We start from the raw sequence: 22,322 nt of genomic DNA, 5'->3' as shown, positions 1-22,322 counted from the left end.
GTTCTTGTTAAAAGTAAGATGCTGATTTCCTCTGTCCAGAACAGAGCCCAGGATTCAGATTCCTGTTAAAAGTAAAATGCTGATTTTCTCTGTTCAGAGTGGAGCCCAGGATTCCATGATTCTAACGAGCTCCCAGAGCGTATCAACGCTGCCACTCCAAGGACCACGTTGAGAACCTAGGCTCTAGTGGAGTGGAGCTGAATTCACTATTGGTCCCTCATAAAAAAAAAAAAGAAGCAAGGTGTGATTTGAATGCGATTTGTACTCTTTCTGCTTTAATACTACTCTTTTTAATGAGCACAGGGTTTCACAGAGCCCCTGAATTTTACCAGCACCTTTTCTTGGCTCAAAATTCTTAATCTTGGGACTTTCTTCCACAGAATGCCCCTCCTCTAGTGCCTGCCTTCTTAATGCCTGTCCTCCTTTATCCTTTTTTCAGAACCACCCCCAGATCAAGGGCCCAACTGCTGGCCTGGCCTCTTTGTTGAGGAGGGAAGAGACTCAAAAAGTATGGGATTACGGTGTGTCTTTCCACTCAAGCTGAGTATAGAACCCTAACATGGAAAGGGAGGGGAAAGCAGAAAAAAGAACCCAGGAATCTGTCTCCTTCCTGCCACCAATTTCCCCAAAAGTTGAGGCTAGTGGTGAGCGGACTTTCACAGATAGTAAGACAGCATGAGGGGAGAGCAGATACAGTTGACCATTTCTTGATGACAGGAGGGCCAGAGTTGCTAGGGCTGAAGGTTGAGGCACCTTTTAACGAAAGAGGAGGGAGTGGTCAGGAGCCGAAGGAAGTTGCTAAACCACATGTCTGAGGATCTTCCATGGGAGTCTGTGAAGACTGTCCTTGATCCATAGAATGCCAACTCTCACAGCCCCCCATGAGTTCAGGGGCTTGGACTTCCAGACTCACAGCCTTGAGTACCACTCTGAGGAGTCTCAGCTCAGGATGGCTGCTGGGTCACCTGAGCCCTGCTGGAGTTAGGAAGCACAAGTCTTGCTGGGCAGCCTCCTCCCAGCTTCTCGGGCCATCCCAGTTCCTCCTCTCCTCCCCTGCTAGGGTTGCAGCCACCGAGCCAGAAAGACTGGATGCTGGAGATGAGAGATGCAGAGCGATAAGAGCTGGGGCTGAGGAGTTAGTTCAGCAGCTCCTTCCTCTCCAACTAGGCAGCAGTTTCCCAAGCCTTGTCTGTTTGGGATTAACTGTACCTATTTCCCAATTGTTCTGCTATTCCATAGAGAGTACATATACAACAATGGATGACAGTAAAATCAAGAGACCCTCTTCCTCACTACCTTCTGGTTGATCTTCTCTTCTGTGTTCTCTCCTGCCTACCCTGTAAGTCCCCTTTACCTCCTACATACCCACCGCATTGGCTCTAAGCGGGTAACAGACCAGTTCAGTTCTTATTCAGACCTCAGTCCTAATCAGTCATCTGTTTATCCTGGTTTCCTGCCAAAAACCTGGAGATTCCCACACCCACTTTTCCTAATCCCATGGTCCAAACTTTAGCCTCCCCACAGATCTTCTTCCCAAACACTGCCTTGTTCTCCCCATCACACTCTGTCCCTGACAGACCCACAAGTGAAAGGCTGCCTGGAAAATAGAGTATGTGAGAGAGAAAGAGACTCTGACTCATTGATCTTCCTTCTTCTGGCTCTTGCTTGACCACTTCCGGACCTTCTAACACCAAGTGACAGGCATGCAGATGTCCCTAGTCTCCTGCCCTCTCTGTTCTCATCAAGGGATTCAGCCCCTCCCCAGCTCCAGCTTCTCCTATCTCACCCCATTCCTGCCATTTCAGTTTTGGAAAAGTCTCGCCACTGTTTTGCTTCCATCACCAAGCAGTTTCTGGCCAAGTTTCCACCTAACAGTAGATCCCCATGACTAGGTCCTCCCCACCCCAAGTTCTCTTCTCCTTGGCTAGCCAAGGAAGGGAGAGGGTTCAGGCTCCCCCTGGTTCCCCTCTGTCCTGACTTCCTGTGTGTCCCCTATGTCTCTGTTACTGTCCCTCTACGATTGTCTCCTTGGGACAGGGAGAAGAGAAAGGAGTCAAAGAGAGACGGAAGGAGGCCGGGCTCAGATGGTGTCATTAAGTGATATTAATGCCCCTCATCAAGGCCTATTAATAAACATTATCTGCCACTCACTCCACACACCCTGGGTGACTGTGGACCCAGCAGGACAGGCCCCACATTCACAGCCGAGTAAGCTCCGAGCCCACGGCAGAGCCATTAGCTTCATGAGGCTGAGTCTGCCATAGCCCAGCAGAGCTTGTGGGCTGGGTTCTGTGGGCTCCGGGCTCCCAGGGTGGGGTAGCAGCCTCTCCATCCTCACCCTCGCCCAGTTCCCTTGCCCTGTTCTTGTCCGGAGCAGGGAATTCTCCAAGCCCTCCCGCTTCCCTCTAAGCCTCTCACTGCAAAGACCAGCTTGGAAAGGGAAACAGTAATAATGACCTTTGCACACGGATGGCTCTGTGGCACTTTACAATATTCCATTTCCTAATTCTGTCTTCACAACAACTCTATGAGGAAACCAGGGCAGGTATCAGTATCATCGCCATTTTGTAAGTCAAGGAACTGAGATGCCAAGAAGTGGAGTGGCCTGCTCAAAGTCAGGTAACGAACTGGTAACAACAGTGGAGGCAAGCTCCGGTTGCCCTTTACAACAGCTGTGTTAGAAGCAGGTTGCTAACAGAGCAGGGTTGTTTGTACCCTCATGGCATACTTTCCATCATTGTCATGAAACCATGTCTGGTTCTGCCAGAAACCAGAGGACAGAGCCTAACTCCTCCAGCAGGTGGTGGCTCTTTGCCCTCTAAGTAGATTCTCCTGTGGATTACTTTAGGGGGACTGTCCTAAAAATCAGAGACTAGAGTGAGCTAACTCAGGTCCAGAGCCTGACATAGTTGTATCACTAAGTTCTATTGAATACATGGAGTACTCACTTAATGTATTCATAGAACTTTGTGATACAACTAATAGTAGGGAGCTCTGGTGGCCTGCTGGTAAGAAGCTGCACTGCAATCCCAAAGGCATGTGGTTCAAATCTACCAGCTGCTCCATGAGAGAAGGATGGGCAATCTCCTCCCATGCGATTAACTGCCTCTGAAAACTCACTGGAGGGTCAGCTATGGGTTGGTTCCAAGTCAACGGTACACAACAGTGACAACAGACTCAATAGTTAGGGAACTCAGATGGCCTGGCGAGTAAGGAGTTTCCCTGGCAACCAAAACGCAAGTGGTTCAAATACACAAACCACTCCTGGGGAGAAAGATGAGCAATCTCTTCCCCATGATTTACAGCCTCTGAAAACCCACTCAGGGTTGCTGTGCATTGGTTCAGACTCAACATCAGTGAACAACAGACTCAATGGGTAAGTGCAGAGCTGCTAACTGAAAGGTCGGTGTTTTGAACGCCCCTCCTGTTTGACAGGAGAAAGCACTTGCTGGATAAAGATGACAGCCTTGAAAACCCTACAGGACAGTTTCGTTCTTTTGTGTAGGCTCACTATGAGTGAATCAACTTAATACACATCAACAGCAAAAGAATCTGCGGCTATGGCAAGAATTTAACTCACTAACTCATTTAACGTAGTTATTCAACATGCCACAGCTGCTGACTGCCAGGCTGCAGGTTCGAGTCACTTAGAGGCATCTCAGAAGAAAACCTGGTGATCTATTTCATCACTGAAAACCCCATAGAATTCTACTCGGATACTGTTGTTGTTGTTGTTGTGTACCATAGAGTTGGAACTGACTCATAACTGACATTCCAGTGAGTTTTCAAAGACTACAGATTGCACAGGAGGAGACTGCTGATCTTTCTCCAGGCAGCAGATTCAAACTCTCATCCATTGGGTTGGTAGCACAGTTCTTTAGCACTAAACCACCAAAGAATAGATTGGAATGGACTCAAAATCAGTGGTTTTCAAGGAATTTTGAACTGGTGGAAGTCTGAATGACCTGTTTCTTTAATTGTTTTTAGGCATTACAGACTTGGACTGTCGCTAGTAAAAAAACTGGTATTCACTGTGACAACCACAATGGTGCTTAGAATTACATAAGGTATTCTCTATGCTACACGTTATAATAAGACAAGAACTAGTGTTTTTAATGAGATTGCTATCCAGCATAGTTAAAATAAAAGGAGTTTGGGAACAAAAATTACAAGATTCAAGGTATGAGAAAAATGTACTTATGAAGAAAGCCCAATTCTCAGCATTCCAGCAACCTGTTATTGGCATCCAGAGTTTCAACTATCTAGAAATGTCAGTCTTTTGTCTAAACTGGTGCCAATGTATAATAATTCTATTTAGCTATCTTCTTTTTGCTTTGAAACTGTCTTAATGGTTCTTGTCCGTGCAACTGGCTTCCTAGGAGCGTGCATTGCACTCTATTCCTTTTTGGCTTCTCCCCTCCTCCCCTTACCCCCGACCCGCATCCACAGAACAGGTGATTTGAGACAAACGGAGAAGACCCTCAGGTCGGTGGGTCTGTCTGCTATCCCCTGTGGTTCAAACCACCTTTTTTCTTTGAGGGACTAAAAATAACTCAGGCAAGTTTCCCCAAGCAGAAGACCCCCAAAAGCCGACTGATGCAGGCTCCAGAGGGGACTGGGGTTGCAAGAGCATTCTTAAGTGACAAGAAGCTTAAGGAATTATATACGGAAAGGGGAGCCCTGTGATTTCAGAACAGTTATCTCTATGTGGTGTGATTCATAAGATTTTTTTTTCTCTTCTGTGTCTTTTCCTACAAATAATGTAAGCTAATTTTATTCTTTTTTAAAGGCATCGTTGTTGTTGTTAATGTCCATCAGGTTGTCTTCAAGTCAGGGTGGCCCGTGTGTGCACACCATAGAGTTTTTGCAAGGCTGTTGGTGTCGTCCATGTGATTGTCACTGCTCACCCAAAGTGGCTCTTCTTTAGCTGTTCGAATCCTCGAGAAAAAGCTGGGCAGTCTCCTCACATCCAGAACCCCAGTGGCAGGTCAGCTGTAGGTCAGCTACAACTCAACAGCAATGAGTTAGAGTTTTGGGGTGTTTTCTTATGAGCTTCTAGAAGCAGATTTCCAGGCCAGTCTTCTGAGGACCCTCTGTGTGTGTTTGAGCAACCTTTGGCTAGTTGCCCTCCAGAGCTTAACAATTTGTGCCTCTCAGGAACTGTTTGTCCCAGACTCACCAGCGTCTGCTCTGATCTACCTCTAGAGAGATAGCCGCTGAGCATTTGGAAAACAGAAAAGGCCTTGCCTCAACCGCCAGGTTTAGATGGCTGATAGCATCAATCTCTGAAACCAGGAGTGCTGCCTGCCAAGCCTAACTCTGACCATCAGCTCCAAGCAGTTACACCAACCTATCTACCTTCATCTGCACTTCTCTGGGATTTTATGTTGGGTGGGGAGAAGACCCCATTTTTTTTCTTAGAGTGAGTTCTAACTCTTGGCACTCACGTGTGTCAGAGCAAAACTGACTGCCCCCTCAGGTTTTCAGTGGCTAAGTGTCAGATATGTCTTCCATGGTGCCTCTGGGTCAATACAAACTGGCAACCTTTCATTTAGCAAGCAAGCGTTTAACCATCTGCAACACCTGGGGACTCTGCCTTTCATGCAGACCTCAGCTATTTAATTCTTTACTGTAGAGACCATAGTGTTCTTTCTTGACTGAGGTGTCATGCTTGGGAAAGTGAAGGGTCAAGAGAAGAAGATCCTCAATGAGATGAATTGACACAGTGACTGTAACAACGAGCTCTGGTGGCCTAGTGGCGAGAATCTGTACTGCAATCCTAGAGTTGCACAGTTCAAATCCACCAAATGCTTTGCCAGAGAAGGAGGGACAATCTCCTCCTGTACCTGTCAGATCCGATTTGACGGTACACACACACAAATATATATATACATATATATATATAATCATAAGCGCAAGTATTTCAGAGATGATGAGGATGGCACCAAGGTTCATTGTTCATAGGGTCACTGTGAGTCATAGTTGACTTAATGGCACCTTACAACAAGAGATAGAATGAACTACGTCTTATTCATATTTCTGTTTCCAACACGAACATCTCATTCATTTGGTCATTTATCTGCCCATCTACCAGTCAGCATTCCCTGGGGCTAACTCTGTGCCTGATTATTATCATACGCAGGTGCAAGGCAGTGTGACTTACTGGGGAATCACAAGCCCTTCTGCATGACCTGGAACAAAGGGCCTGGAGAGCTTGTATGATCCAAACAACAGACAGTCAGGGCTTTGAGAAATCTTGCCTTCTAACCAAGTGTCACGGGGCACAGTAACATTACAGGAGCAGCTCCTTCCTCCCGCTCTTACTCCCGTCCTTCCCCAAGGAGCAAATCATTCCCATCAGTCACCCATCCCGTTTTGGCATCTGGAGACCTGGAAAAGTGGTTAGCTCTGTATCTGAGGCCAAATTTTGAATCAAGCTCCAGGAGTTCTATTGCCAAGCTCTGCCAAAATACCAGGATCTGCTGCCTATCAGCTGGTATAGTCTAAAGATGATATGCACAGTGGCATCCCCACTGCCCAGAAAGGTATCAGAAAAAGGCCTGTCAGGTCTTTGATGTTGACACTTCTTGAGGGAAAACTGGTGCACAGGATAATTGGTCATCCTCCTCCCTGGAGTCCAGAAGCACTCAACCCTCAGGAGGGCTCAGGTTTGTACCTCCTTCTTCTCACTTCCCACAGACTTCATTCCACCCACTTCTGCTGGCTGTCCCTCCTTTCCTCAGCCTCAGGGCAAAAGAGCAGGCCACAGGGTTAATTGGCTTGCAGCCTTTCTCTCTGAGCAGGCATCCTGACTGGGTCCTCTTCAGGCTGGCGTTAGGAGGCCTGGCAGCCTCAGCCCCTGGAGAGCTCGGAGCCTGGGAACTGTCAATCGCTTTACCCTTTGTTAATTGCAGAATACACAGATTGCTGGGTAGCACTTTCCAATCCTGTGCCTTTTCCTGGATCCTTTGCCACTTGGCAGCTTGCAGGCAGCTGTGCAAAACAGCAAGGAGCTTTCTTGTTTGATGCCAGTGTCAGAAAGCTTGGAACTCTTGTTTCTATTTTCCCTTTTCTCCTAAGTGCTCTATTTGGCTCATTTCGCCCTCCTTTCTCCCTCGTCTTCCAGACATTGTTATGTACCTCACTCTTGAAGTTAGGAAGTCTTGTGCTGTCTCTCCACCTCATAGATCAGAAAGTGAAACTCCCCACTCTGACTAGGGTTTGTCACCAGGATGAAGCAGTGATTGATTTCTGTCCAAATGGGAAGCGGTGGGTGAAGAGATTAAATCATCTCACAGCTCAAGCAAATGTGCTGCTGGCCCTCTGCTCTAGGGGTCAGTGAGCTTGAGTACCTGGGGCTTTCGCAAATGCCCAGGTGGGCGGGCAGTTGGCTGTAAAGTAATTGAAGGGGAATGAAGAAATGGGGCTGGCCTTTTATCTGGGACCAGCAACTGAGCCAGGTCCTTTCCCCATCCACCAGCTCTCGCAGACCAAATCTAGGCACCAAGACTCAAACAGACCATGACTACAGGACTCTAAGCAGGACAGGCATCTCTCTGCACCCTCAATTCTAAGAAGAAGCCTCAGAAAATGTAGTTCTCTGACTGTTCCCATAGATAAGAAGCAAAGGACAGAGGTGATTTTTATCTACTTGGCTCATCAGTCTACAGTTCTCCAAAGACTCAATAGATAGGGACTTGTTCTGTCAGGGAACTCTGATGTCTGGCCCAGGAGAGAAGAAGGATACAATTCTTGGTGTCAGTAACATGGTGCCATTGAAAGAGCCCAGGCCAGGGAGTCAGAAGCATAGACTCCTAGAGTGGGCTTATGGTGACTTGTGTTCAATTAGCATTTATTTGACATCTACTGTCTTAGATTGGGTTTCCCATTAAGCAGGATCTGAGACAATGATTCTAATGCAGTTTATTTTTAAAATTACATAAGGAAACTCCAGAAAGGGAGAGGGTAAGTGAGACAGAAAAATAAAGGCAACCAACAGAGGACTTGTTATCAAGGAAGTTGCACTATGGGTATTTGGAGCCAGAATACAATATACTCTTAGAGTCACTCGCCCAAGAGACAGGGAGCTGGAGTCTCTATAGATCCATTGTCATCAGTCATCAGCTATGAGCTGTGGTCACCAAAGGGCAAGGAGATAGGAGAGCGAGGAGATAGGAGGGCCAGTATCCCAGCATTGCTACTCCACAGCACAGATGGAAAAGCAAGCTCTGGAGGCCAGAAGAAACAGGCTAGAGGCGCAGCTAACATGTCAATGAAGTGGTCTGTGCACGGAGGTACGGACAGACTCTGACAGTGCCCCCACTGCACCCACTCTGTGCAAGGCCCCTTCAGATAGACAGGATGTGGTTCCTTGCCCTTAACAAGATGAGATGTGAGTACATACGGCCTTTCTGAGGTGACTTTTTTTTTAACCCTTGTCAAATGGGAATAATGATATCTGCCCTTCTCATGCATGAGACATTTAACGATCAAACAGCTGGATAGTGCTCTGGGGGATTAAGTGCTAAAAGCACTTTAAAAATCAAAACCAATCCAACTGCCCTTCACTCCTTTCCAATTCATGATGACCTGTGCTGTAGAGGTTTTCTCAAGGAGCCGAGTGCCAGGCCTTTCTTTCAAAGTACCCTGGGTGCATTTGAACCACTAATCTATCAATTAGCAAGGAAGCACTTAGCTATCTGAATAATAGTAATGGCAGCAGATCTTCCTCAGCTTCCAGAGCTATGTTCTTTATTTAACCTGAGACAAATCAATCAGAACTAGTCTGGTAAGACAGCATCACCTTGGTCCAAGAAGGAGGTTACCATGGCTTGCACTCTAACCCCAACTTTTCTTAAGTATCTCACATACCACTTTCAAGCTAGATTGACAAAGAAATATTAATAGTAAACTCTGAGGTGGAAGCAAAGCAGGGCAGGAGTTGTGGGGAATCTCATGTTCTAGAGACAAAAAATGCTTCAGAATTGTTGCCCATACTTTGTGATTAAAATAAATTATTCCTTGTTAGATTAAGTTATTCCTATTTTCTGTGGTCATTCACTTATCTGGAACCCTAAACATACACACACACACACCCATATCGAAAGACCAACTTTGAAGAAAAAGGAGACATGTTTTTCTTGTAGTGTCCTTGGTGGTGCCAATAATTAACATAGTGGCCTGCCAACCAAAAGGTTAGAGGTTCGAGTCCACTCTGCAGCATTTTGGGGAGAAAGATTCTGGCAATTTACTTCAAAAAGACCAGCCGCAGCGTGAGTACAGTTCTACTCCAACACACGTAAGGTTGCTGTGAGTTGGAAGTAACTTGACAACAACTGGTTTGTTCTTAAAGCCTGGACGTTTTAGGAGCCCTGATGACATAGAGCATACATGTTGGGCTGCTAAACAGAAGATGAACAGTTCAAATCTAGCATGTGATCCAAGGGAGAAAAATGAGTTGTCTCCTCCCATAATGAGTTTTAGCCTAAGAAGACTTATGGGGTGGGTGGGTCACTATGTGTCTGGAGCTCTGGTGGCCTAGTGACAAGAAGCTGCACTGCAATCCCGAAGGCACGCGGTTCGAGGCCACCACCAGCTGCTCTGCAGGAGAAGGATGGGCAATCTCCTCCCCTGCAATTAACTACCTCTGAAAACCTGCCGGAGGGTCTGCTATGGGTTGGTTCTGACTTGATGGTAAACAACAACAACAATAATGTGTCTGAGGAGGGTTATAATGAGTCTGGGTGATTGAGCAATTTCCAACTCCTTCTCTTTCCCCTTTGGTAGACAAGTGATGATTATTCAAGGACACTGAAAAGGAAAAGAATGTCCATCCCAAGGCCATCCAGTCCCTGACTGGAAGGATCTCTACTGTGTGCAGAAGGCTCTCCCAGGCACCTCCCAACACCTTGGGTACCCATAGCCTGGCATCCTGTTCTCTGGAAAGCCTGAGCTTTTCTGTGTTCTTGGGGACCTGACTATTTCTGCGCTATTTGTCATTTCTGAAATTAATTTCTTTTTTTAACCTTAGCATTTAGACAAGTTCCTTTTGAAAATGTCAGCCTGTCGTATAGTAAAGGGAAGGAAGTTTTGTCTGTGATAGGGCCTCAGAGGGGAGCCAGCACACCTGTGGGCTGTGGGGATAAGGCAGGCAGATGGTGGCAGTGGGGTCACCGGGAGGTGGGGGTGGCTCCAGCAGGTGCTCCTTCCAAACCTCTTCTCTGCTCAAGCCTGACCCCTGTGCTGTGTCCTCAAATGTCCACACCACGCCCCACCCTCGGGGCATCGCTCAGCCCAGTCTCCCTGCCCAGCATGTGAAGCCACAGATTTTCCTTGGGTTCCTATCCCCCTTCTTAAAGTTTCTTGATTCTTATCTATCCCCTGAGAGTTCCAGTTTTCTAAGGTGACAATAGTCTATTTAACCCACGAAGATATTTTAGGAGAGTTGATGTGTCCATATAGGAGGAAGGTGGGGTGACCCTTTCCACAGCAGACAGAGCCCTCCACGTAATACTGTGTGTTGTGATAACAGTCTTCTAAAAACAGAGGAGTGTTGGGTTGTCACCAGGTCCTAGGAAGCACCCAGGGTCGCTCTGTGAGTCAAAGGAGTGACACCCTAGCTGTGAGACCTTGAACCACCTTGTTCCTTGAACGCCAGCTTCTATCTCATTGCCTGGCTGCCCTGCACAGGCACCTTGATCTCTCTGAGGCTCCGCTTCCTTGCCTCCTGAATGTACCTTTCTAAAGTGACTACTAGATGTTTGTCTAAATGGTGTAAAGGTCAGCCCCTCAGGCTGACTGAGGAGGGGGATATCCTCAGCCCGTCTCAAGTAAATAACAGCCACCTGAAGTAATACCAACCTGGAACCCTTAGGGCGTTGTGAGGACCCCTCTGCCACCAGAGCATTCCTCGGCCTGCCTTCCTTACACTCCTTTCCAGTAGGGACACTGAGCCACCTCCTGACACAGCCCATGGTTAGCTTCCGTTGCTCCTGGTGGCCCCCTTCACACTGGAGCAAAAGGCGACCTGGTTGTGACCACAAGATTTTTTTACAGGCTTGATTTTCAGAAGATCACCAGGCCTTTTTTCCTGGTCTGTCTTCCTCTGGAAACTCCACTCAAGGTTATTTTGTATCACAGCAACATGCAAGCCTTGTCAAACAATGGTGGGTACACTTGAGGTCCATTGGCTTGGAATCTAACCCAGCTCTCCCTCACAGCAAAGATTTTGCCACTGGACCATCCCTGCCCCTGAGATAGAGCCCTGAGTATTCTAAACTCCAACACTCGCTGGGCTGGGGAAGGCAAACCGGAAGGGCTTGGTGATTTTAGTCAATAAATCCAACTCAAGAGTTTGTGCATATCTTTGCCAAGTTGGCCCCAGTTGATGAGAAAAGCCTCCCCAGGGTGAGCAGGAGCAGGAGGAAAACCTTTCCACCCTGAGCAATGGGACAAATCAGACTTTCCACTCTACACAAACGAACTCCCTGACCCTACAGGCCCCAGGCTCCCACCTCACCCCATCCCTGCATCCACACAACACAAGAGAGAGGGCTGTTTATCACTCTGGGTGGGACCCAAGTCTGTGGGGAACTGAGGAAAACGGCAGCCAACTTGAGTTGCTATTGTTTGGTTTAAACAAACCGCTGTCTGGGCGGACGTGGAAAGAAATGAGGGGGAGGGAGGCAGGGAGCACAGAGCAGGGTAGACAAGGCCCGTGTTCCTCAGCTCAACCCCCAGATCTCCTAGTCTTCACTGGGGCTCCCAGAAGGGGCTATTTTAGGAGAGTGATTGCTAGTCCTAAGGTCTATGCCTGCTGTGCTAGAAGAAATGGACATCAAGTAGAAGTGGGCTTTGAAAAGAGGAGGTGGGGTGAAGTGGGCTCCTTTCACCTCCATTCTCCGGCTTATCTGTGTCTTGGTGCTCCTGCATCTCAGCCTGAGGCCTCACCTGAGGTCAGCTGTGGAAAATGCACAGGGTAGCAGGGGGCTGTGCCAAGAGGAGCGAGGCAGGACTTGACATGTGTGACATGTGCTGCTCATCGGAGTGAATTTAAAGGCACCTGGATGTTCCTCAGAGACTTCTTGAAAGGGTGGAAAGATACCTATGTGGGAGTGAAAAAACAAAGTGTGACGGGGCTCATGCTGCCCTGTATAGCATCCATCCCTCCACAGTCTACTGCCCCTTCTCTTAACCACCATAACCTAAACACATTGATTCAGATTCACAGCAACCACATACATGCCAAAGTAGAACAGTGTTCCATTGGGATTTCAGTGGCTGATGTTTCAAAAGGAGGTCGCCAGGCCTTTCTTGCGAGGGGCTTCTGGGTAGTTGTGAACCTCCAACCTTCTGGTTAGCAGCTTTGCATGTTAACCATATGTATCCTGCAAGGACTCCATGGGTAATCTATACTGATGGGAATAAGAGAAGGGTGGTTGACACCAGAGACGCCAAGTGCAAACAGTAGGAAGATAACTTACTACTAGTCTAAAAAGGATATCAGGAAGGATTCTGGCATGAGACCACAGAGCTTTAGTTCTACTAAAAGTAAACCATAAGCCAAGGACTGGGTTGCCCAGTAACCTAGAGATTCTCCACAGAGAACTGAGGTGCTATCTCACCGCACCACCTCCACTTTCTCATAACCACTCAAACCAGGCCTCTTTCCATTCTTGCTCCTCCTCCCACCTTGAGCACTGGCCAACCAGCCCCTCTGCAAGAGGCAGGGCCAAGGAATAAGCAAGGAAGGGCTTGGTAGAAAGGTGGCCAGGGCACAGTTAGGTGCTGGCAGAATCAATTAAGAACCACCTTAATCACCATTATTAAAGCTATAAAATCCCACATTAAGAGGCCGCAGGGCTCCCTGGCCTGGCCCAGGGTCCTGAGCTGTGGCACCCTGGAGCCCGGCTCCAGTTCCTTTCATCTGAGCATCTCCCAGTCCTGCACAAACAATAATTAGCACCCGCCCCCAGGATCGCCTCATTATCCCACAGACACTGAGCAGAGGGGAGAAGGGAGAGGCGAGAAACTGAGGTTGTACCTGGAGCCAAAGAATCTGCCTAGGGGCTGTGGGCTGAGTCAACTGGAGGCTGGGAAAGAAGCCACCACAGGAATACGAAGCACCTCCTCCCTCCCATCCTTTCCCTTCTGGTGGCTCTAATAGCCACTGGCCTGAGAAGCTGGAGGCACCAAGGCAAGCGGCATCCTCGCAAGAGGGTGGGCTGGCCGAGCAGTGAGCAGCGCTGAGAATTGTCAGCACTTCTCTGCCTTCTGAGCGGGCGTTGAGGCTGAGATTCAGGACACAGATGGCATACACACAGAGAGGCCCTTTAGGAAGTGCTCTCTCAGGACTCTCCAGAGCTTGGGCCATCTATCCTCCACCTCCAGCCAGCCACAGGCTATCTGTGCCACCCGGAGACATCCATACTGAATGAAAACCCACAGCCCTGTTTTAATATGTCCCGCAGCATTACCCATATATCTTCCTTGTTGCCCACCCCTCTTCTTCAACCAGCAACACAGCTCATCAGAAACTACTTGGACTTGAGTATCATGGTTCAGGACTTCTGTTACCCCAAAAGTAACTCATGTCCTTGTCTGTCTCTTATTTCAGGGTAGTAACTTGAAGAAAGGGAAGATTCAAGGCAAGGTGCTAACATGTGAGTGAGACCCTCTAACACCCCTCTCTCATTAAATGCTGCCGTTAAGTGCGCCCCAATCAGAGCAATGGTGATAATCAAAAGAATTGTAACAATATTATTTAATAATTATTTGTCACCTTTATTGGGTAATACCAAGGAATACTGAAAATGATATGCAAGCTTTTCTGATCACCACCAGTGTAGCACTGATCCAAGAACATATTTGTGTTATCTGATTGAATCTTCACAAGGAACTTTGAAGGTGGCAGCAATCAGTGTCTCGCGGGAAGGGGAGGAGACTGAGGCATAGGCTGACCCACCTCCTGTCACACAGGTATTGAGGGATGGAGCCTGCATCAAAATGCAAGGTCTGACTGCAGCCAGGCTCGTAGCCACAGGGTGATGTGGTTACATGGCTGGACAACACTGTGGGCATCACTTCCTCTCTCTGCCCACAGACTCATAGCGTGGCTGCACAGACCTACCTCGTCTGTCACCCTTCTCTTCCCACCCCAACCTCTCTGCCAGTCGTCTCTGACCATCTCTCAATTGCCTACCCCAGAGTTTACCCTCAACTCAGCTTGAAGGGAACACTTGAGTGGTGAGCTGGCCCTTCTGGGAAAGGATTGAGCCAACAACAGAACTCATGGGCTTTGGCACCAGAGAGGCATAGTTTCAAATCCCAGATCTAGCCGTGCCCATCTGCCTGAGTTAACCTCTAAGAGTCTCAGTTTCCGCATCCATAAAATAGAGATAATACCCACTTTATCAGGCTGTGGTGAGAATTAATGAGATGTCAGCGGTAATAGGACTTAGCCCAGTTACTGGCCCAGAGGAGTTGCTCAGCATGTGTGTGTGTCTTCCCTTCCTCCTCATCCCTCGCATCCCCACTTTCGGAGGGAGAACACCTCACACCACGTGAAAGCACAGTGATGGAGGTTAAGTTTCCACCTCACCGGGGACAGTCTGACTTGTATAGAAACAGTGAGTTCTAACTTCAGACCTATCCACAACAATCTGTGGGGAACATGAAATGTGCCCACCCTCAAGAGCTCTCACCAACCCATACAGCCCTTGCCCTGTGGAAAACTGGCCTGGTTCCATCTGCCCTTCACTCTCTTTTGCAGGCACAGAGATGCTCTGTTATCCACTTATGCTCCAAACCTCAGTGCTCGTAATGTTTGTGAAAGAGATTCTGATTTACATGCTCTTACATACTAACAGAGACCCTCAAAAAACAGCCTCAGAGTCCTTCCAACCATGCGCCCACCCAGTCTCAAAATTCTAAAAGTACAAATACAAGCCACAGATTCCCAAAGCCCCTAGCACACCCTGCACTGTTCTCATTCTGAGTGTGCACCAATATCTACACTCCAGAAGCTAAGGAGAGGATGAATAGTCAGGAATTCCCCTGGCTGTTGGCACGTTGAGGCCCTCCTGGCCAGAAGTCGACAATGAGGAACTCTTCCAACAGCTCCAAACCTCAAGATGCTCATTTGTTGACTATCCAGAGAAAAGGAGTGGTCATAAAGTACCACAGTCCCTCCTCCTAGCATTCTCAATGCAAGGGCTCAGGCTCCATGCTCCCCCAGGAAGCTCCAGCCTGACTCCTTCTTGGAAAGGAAGATGCAGAGAGGACAAGAGGAGTGAAAAGTACCACAATATTCTTGGAAAGAAACTCATCTTTCCAGACAAGTCCAGAACCAGCAAAACCCAGGGGTCCTGCATAATTGTGGGAGGATAAATGAAAGATGTCCCCACCCTCCATTTCCCCCAGACAAGAACGGCCTTCTGGAGGGACAGCAAAGGGAAGGAAATCATCCTTCTCCTCCGGAAGAGCCTGAGTGGGCTCCTCGTTGCCCCAAGCACCCAGATCCTCCAGCCTCCATGATCAAACCTTTGAACCAAGTCCCACCCACCCCCGTAACCACTTCCAGATCCTCTGGATCCAGCCAAGAAATTGGCTTCTTTGTGGATTGAGTTTATAAGGAAATGCTGAAAAAATAAATAAAAATACCCTGCCAACACACTCACACAGACACACAGAGGAAGATGGGTTTCTCTTGAGGCAGGAAAACCATCAAGATAGACAAAAGCAAAAGGGGGACAATACCAACACCCACTCACCCAGGAAGGCCCAGGAGCCCCACAAACTCCAAAGACTGTTGAGTTAGCCCAGAGCATTGGACTATTTGACTCCACCCGCACCCCCAAAAAGTCTTAAGTACTTCTTAAGTGAAAATACTGAAGATGTGATCCTGCCAAATACACACCCTGGTTGTTTGCATGAGTGAGCTCCAAAAGGGTCAGAGGAACCATGGGAAGATGAATCTACAATTTCCCCCTGTCCAGAGCAGCCATGCGGACGTGCAAGTAAGAAGCAGTGTCTGTAATGCCCCTCACTCTTACTTTTTTTTATACCCACAGCCTACAGTCCTCCCACCCCCCCACCACACACTGGCTTCCATCGCTACCAGTTCTTCGTCTATCGTCAAGAGGGGAAGACCATTTCTCTCCTTTCCAAAGAAAACCAAACTCGAGGTAAGAACTTCCTATCCCTCTAGTTAAAGTTGAGGTGAATTCTTGGGATGGAACTGAGTGTTTGATACATTCATGGATAGTCAGAAACTTAATCTGTCCTCATATGAGTCTCAGGGGCCAAGGTCAAAGGGTGGTGTTTCTTGTAACTGAGCAGGCATGGATGACCTAGAGAAAATGCTGACATCCAATGTGGTTGGTCCCATGACAGAAATGAGTTCCACAGACCAGGATGGCATTTTTGAGCTGGGTGCATGAATATATACATTAGTGAGGGGTCCCAAAGGGAGGAACTGGAGCCCAGGAGAATATCTCCCCCAAAGCCTCAAGTGGCATGTGCAGGCAGCTGCCCCACACCACCTCTGCAGATAATTGTACCCTATAATTGAGAATTATCTGGGCAACAGGGCCCTGGAATGCCACGCTGCCGGTCTGTCCTCATTGATGGCTAATTGCTCCATATGCCAGAGCCATCTCCTAGCACCATTCTCTCCTAAGAGGTGAGGCAGGCCTCCCCAGTCACGCCTCCTCCACAGCACCTCTGAGCAGCCCTCCTCAGCCTCCAGAGAGAATTTACTCCACTTCCCAGAGCTTTCCAGTGTCTGGTCCAGCCTGCTTGGCCGTGGCCCTTCCGCAGCCAGGCCTGTGAAGCGAGAGTTGCTGTGGACGCCTGGCCACTAACTGCAATGCTGCGAGTGACTCACGTGACTCTGTGTGAGTCACACCCCTCCCTGAACCTTAGATTTCTCTTCAGGAAAATAGGAAATAAAGTCATCCTGTGCACTCTCTCACACCTTCCCAATGGTAGGGAAGAGAAGATTGTGTAGGAAAAGTAAATGCCAGTGTGAGAGTACAACCCTCAGGGTGGCAGGAGACTGAGTGGGTGAGTGGGTGTCATCAGCCAGTTCCTTTCACCGAGTGACCCCTTCCAGCCTCCACCCACTGGGAAGCCTGTGCCGGTATTGTTACAACCCCTGATGCCTGAGGCCCCAGATGAGAGGAGTGTGCAGCCCAAAAAGGTCCTCATTGAGCGATAGAGCCCTTCAGACTATGTGCTGAGCAGAGGCCACCAATCACAGAGGGCTCTGGACCTCTTGGAAGCCGAGCAAGGGCAACCTTTCTACTGGTGAACTCTAACCGCATGCCCTCGGCGCACAACACCGCTCCAATCGGTAAATCTTAGGGCCTTGCCAAAGACGCGCTTTTAAGTTTGACTACAAAGGGAGAAAGAAGGGAAAAAAATATGACTGCCACGGCCAAGGTAAATTTCTCTGGTTCATCGTAAAGCACCTTGACCAGCCCACATGCTGTGATTTCTGGGAGTTGGAAGCTAGTACTTCAGTCCATAAGGTTCCCCCACACATGGGAGTCTCATAAAATTAGAACCTGACAATGGCTCCACAGAACATCAGATCACAACGCCAATGTCGTGGGAGGGATAATGCTCAGACACCTCCCAACTCTGCGATGTCAAAGACACCTCCCGACTCCACTATGCCAAGGGCATGTCAAAAACACCTCTCATCTCTGCCATCGGTGGATGCTGTTGTTGTGTGCCATCGAGTCAGAAATGAACCATAACTGACCCTCCATCAAGTTTTCAGTGGCAGTGATTGCGTGTGAGGAGATTGCCCATCCTTCTCCCACAGAGCAGCTGGTGGATTCAAACCACATGCCTTCAGGATTGCAGCACAGATTCCTACCACAGTGCCACCAGAGCTCCTCTCTGCCGTGGGTGGGGGAATGTGATCACTGCCTCGGAGGTGGCCTTCAGACAGCAGTGGCCTGTGAGCCCAGCAAAGGCCTGACCTGCAGTTCTATGATGTTGGAGGCCAGGTGAGGAAGTGAGGACTGTTACCAGGCTTGAAAACCCTTCTTCGTCCCGTTGGATCTTTGCCACAGCCATGATTATCACGGCAACCTTGACCCCACCTTCCGTCCACATGAGAACTTGGAAATTGGAATTCCATCTGAACAGAGTCCCATTGGCTTCAGTGTAGGTCTGTGTGCTGCCAAATTGGAGCTTATTCTCCTTGAAGAGGGCTCTGATCGGATCCCACCATGCAATATCTTCTTGTGCCTAGCACTGTGTTAGGGAACTCTAGTGGCCAAATGGGTAAAGAATTGTGCTGTCAACCAAAAGGCAACTAATCTGAATCTACCAGCTGCTCTTCAGGAAAAAGATGGGAAATCCTCCCTCGTATGATTTACAGCCCAGGAAAACTTGCTAGAGGGTCAGCTCTGAGTCAGTGCCCACTTGATGGCAATGAATTGAGTTTTCTATTGAGTACTATCTTAGGGATTCCAGAGACAACACAATTGAATGGCACAGGAAATTTTCCCTGCCCTCAAGGAGCTTACAATCTATGTAGGGAACAATTAAATAACTATATATAACAGTTTATAATTAAGGGCTTAATCATGTGATTTTGACTATAACTATAGCTGGCGATCATATTGACTTAAGGATACCCTACTTTTCATCACAAAACTCTCTCCTGGATAACATGTCCTTTTCAGCAAGGGAGGGTGCAAGGACAATTTACTGAGGAGAGAGGAGACTTTGAATTTCCATCTCTATAGTCACTTGACTTTTGAGCAAATCAGTTATCTTCTCTGGGCCTCCGTATGTTTATCTAGACAAGGGTGCACTGGATCTAGATCTGTAAATCCACATGTCCCTGAGGCTGCATGGAAGAGATGAGATGGGAGCTAGATGCTGGAGAAGGAGATTTGAATCCTTGGGTGAAGAAGGGAGGGAATTCTGGTCTGGGGGCACTGCAAGTATAAAGATAAAAAAGTGATAAGGCCCTCTGGTTACGGGGCAGCAAAAAAAAGGAAAGGTAGAAAAAAGGGGAAGGTTGTGGAGGGTCTTGATAGTCAGGTCAGCATTCAGTTGTGATGAGTAGACCATGGGGCCATGGGGAGTCAGGAGAAATTGTTGGCCAGAGACATAACTACCAAAGCTCACTTTTTAAAGATGATTGACCTGGAGCAGAGACCTTGAGATGCGGTGGTTCAAGTATTTGACTGCTAATCAAAAGGTGAGGGAGAGCTGGTGGCCTAATGGTATGATGTGAACCCAAAGACACAGGGTTTGAATCCCCCAGCTGCTCCAAGGGAAAAAGATGGGGAATCTCTTCTCATGAGATTTGTAGCTTCTGAAAACCTGCTGGAACATCAGCTATGGTCAGCACTGACTCAATAGCACAAAACAACAACAGCTACAACAAAGGGTGGGTGGTTCAAGCCCACCAGCCTCTCTATAAGAGAAAGATGTGCACTTTGTTCCCATAAAGATTACAGTCTTGGAAAACCTATGGGGCCTTTCTCCTCTGTTCAATAGACTTGCTGTGAGTCTGAATTAATTCAGCAGCTTTGGGTTTGATTTTGAATACAGAGAGTTAGGTAGAATTGACTGGAGAATGGAAAAAAAATGGAGGTCACCAAAGACATCAAGACATGAGGTAGTGAGGGTCTGGCCTGGCCTAAATGAACCCCAGGTGGTTGCAAGGCCCTTGCACAATGCTTGCACTCCAAAGACCTGGTACTCTATAAAGCATCTAGAAAATGCTCGAGGAGTTAAGAAGCCTTAGGCTGGGGAACTCGCAAGAGGCCAGGTCACGGGGCCTTGCCAGTGAACACAGGCCCCAGGACTTGCCTTAGTCTAGTTTTCACGTTTGGAAAGTTTTCGGGGAACAGAGATCTTTTGTGGATAGTGTAACCAGCCACTTCTGTCCTCTGGATAAACAAGTAGAGATGGTATCTAGAGACTGAAGGGGAAAGGTGAGTCTACAGGATCAAGGTAGAGGGGCATCTGTGAAAGCCAGTTACTGTGCCTCACTCATGTTCAAGCCACTCCCCTCTCAAGGCCTTAGCTGCCCTGTGAGCAAATGGAAGGTTTAGAATAAGACCAGACCTTGGGAGTTGGGGAGGGCACTGGGTAAAGAAGTGGGATTGTTCAGAGCCAAGATGTGAAACCCCAGGATTCTTCTCTACACCGGCTCCAGGGTAACATGCACTCGGTCAGCAAATGCAGGAGAAGACATCACTCTAGTGTCAGAAGGTCTTGATGTCCACGCTACAGTTGTGTGACCTTGGGCAAGACACCTCACCTCTCTGGGCCTCAATTTCTGTGTGATCACAATAAAAGGCTGGATAATTGGTCAACAAACCAATGACCCAAGAAGAGTTCCTCCCGGTTTACCAAGTCCCCCTCACATCCAAGTTCTACCAGACAAATGCAGTGAACAGCTGATGGCGCTTCACTCACCAGGCCAACTCCTGACATTTTTGAGTGGAGGCATCTGATCAGATGAGGGCTACCATGACCACAGCAAGGATCCTGGGAAAAAAGTCTTGGGCAGTGAGAGCTACTCTACTTCTAGCTTAGAACCCCCTGGCTTCCCCATGGCCATTTTCCTTGCCATGCCCATTAAGATTCACACACACACCCCCTCCACATTCATTCAGAAAATACGAGGGATCAAACTGTGTGGGGGGCCCGCTTCCAGACACTCTAGGTACAAGCGAGGCCCAAGGGCAGTGCTTTTACTCTCGGGAGATACAGCGTCCCCATGGTGTCATTTTGTAGATAACTGAAGCTCGTGGAGAGTCAGGGGAGAGACCAAGAAAGATGTTCAAGTAATTCAGGCATGCCCCAAGTAGAGGAATGGCAAACTCAAAGCCTGACGTTGAAAGAGACTGAAGACTGGCACCTTCCAACCAGAGTCTTCCCAGGTTGACTGAATTTGTCCCCGGGCCACACTCTGCCAACCCTGATTTGGAACTGCTGTAACCTCCAGTTTGTAATACCCTGGACTTCGACCCTCTAAAGTTAACGCCTCTCTCACCGCTCTGATCCCCACTCTTCCATCCTCCATGCCCAAAGCCTTTCAGATTCATAGTGATGTTTCTAGACGTTTTCCTCACAGCAGCCTTAGATTTGGCCCCTGGACTCCAGGTCCTGAAGGAACCAATATTACACCACTGAGGGGAATATTTCTGAAGAAGATCCACCACACAACATTCACTCCCACCGCACACCCTCCATCCTTCACGCTGCCAAAATGCCCAGAGTCCTCTTTCACTCATGTCACCCTGCCCACCACCTGAACACCTGATCTATCCCTGTTGGCCAGTCTGTGCACAGCACTTCCTCCTCCCCCACACCTGTATGCCTTCCCCGCCTTTATTTAGATCACCAATCAATTCCTGTTTATCACCTGCCGGAAGCCGTTCAAATTAACTCCAGAGACTGTATTTCCTCAGACCTAACCCTGCCTCTCATAGAGTGTCTGTATGTCTTTCTACACTCACAGATCTTCTGCTGCACTTCATTCATCAATAGCTTTTCACTTGTGGTCCTACTTCCACCACAAGACCATAAATTCCTTGAGGGAAGAGCTCACCTCTGTCTTGTTTCCTTCTCACCGCCGTCACTGTGCTCAGCAGTCAATGAGTGTGTTTGTGTACAGGACGCACCCACAGACCCACATGCACAAGCCATTCACACATGCAGATCTGCACTTTCTCACACCCCCACAAGCGCACACCGGTGACTTCCTTCAGCACCTGAAAAGGCAGTCACCTCTGTGAGCGCCATGCCCACAAGTTGCGATTTCTGCATCCGTATCCTCACTGTCCCACGCCAGACAGGCCAGGCTGCCCACACTCTCTCCCAGTCTCCCTGCCATCCCAAACTTTATCTCAGCTGAACAGAGCCCAGCTGTGTGAAGCGGACAGGGTGGCACTCACCCCGCCTGGACAAATGAGGAAACTGAAGCCCAGAAAAGTGGCATGGAAAGCCAAGGGTTCATAGTACATTTACTTCCTTCCGACTTCTTGAGTAGGGCTTTTTATACCTGTCACTGTCTCACCCACATTCCCTCTTCTCTGGCCAAGAGCATCCTGGCCTTCTGGACTGTGGGGAAGTAGGGCTGAGAAAGGGCTTGCGTTAGAAGAGTTGTCTCAGGCCTCCAGGGTCCACAACAGCAGCAGCCCACGGCAGTCCCACCCACACAACCCCTCCCCTGGCCAGGGCTATGGCTCTGCGCCTGTCCCTGGGAGACTAATGCTCCTCACTCCTCGGAAGCTGTGGTCTTTGCAATGCCACACCTCAGCCACCTCACCCAGAGGTCT

General features: G+C 48.5%; 1 protein-coding gene across 1 annotated transcript in view; it reads left to right on the top strand.

The window, feature by feature from the left end:
* PEBP4 (phosphatidylethanolamine-binding protein 4) overlaps positions 1-22,322 on the top strand; it is a 341,738-nt gene that overhangs the window by 306,904 nt on the left and 12,512 nt on the right. The window contains exons 4-5 of the mRNA XM_006884905.1: positions 13,616-13,661; positions 16,071-16,184. Of these exons, the coding sequence (XP_006884967.1) occupies positions 13,616-13,661; positions 16,071-16,184 (160 nt within the window). The remainder of the gene's footprint in view (positions 1-13,615; positions 13,662-16,070; positions 16,185-22,322) is intronic.

This window comes from Elephantulus edwardii, unplaced genomic scaffold (genome assembly GCF_000299155.1).
Source record: "Elephantulus edwardii isolate Elephantulus edwardi_28Jun2011 unplaced genomic scaffold, EleEdw1.0 scaffold00038, whole genome shotgun sequence".
NCBI lineage: Eukaryota > Metazoa > Chordata > Mammalia > Macroscelidea > Macroscelididae > Elephantulus > Elephantulus edwardii.
Note: the sequence above shows the minus strand (reverse complement) of the source record. Positions and strands in the feature narration are given on the sequence as shown.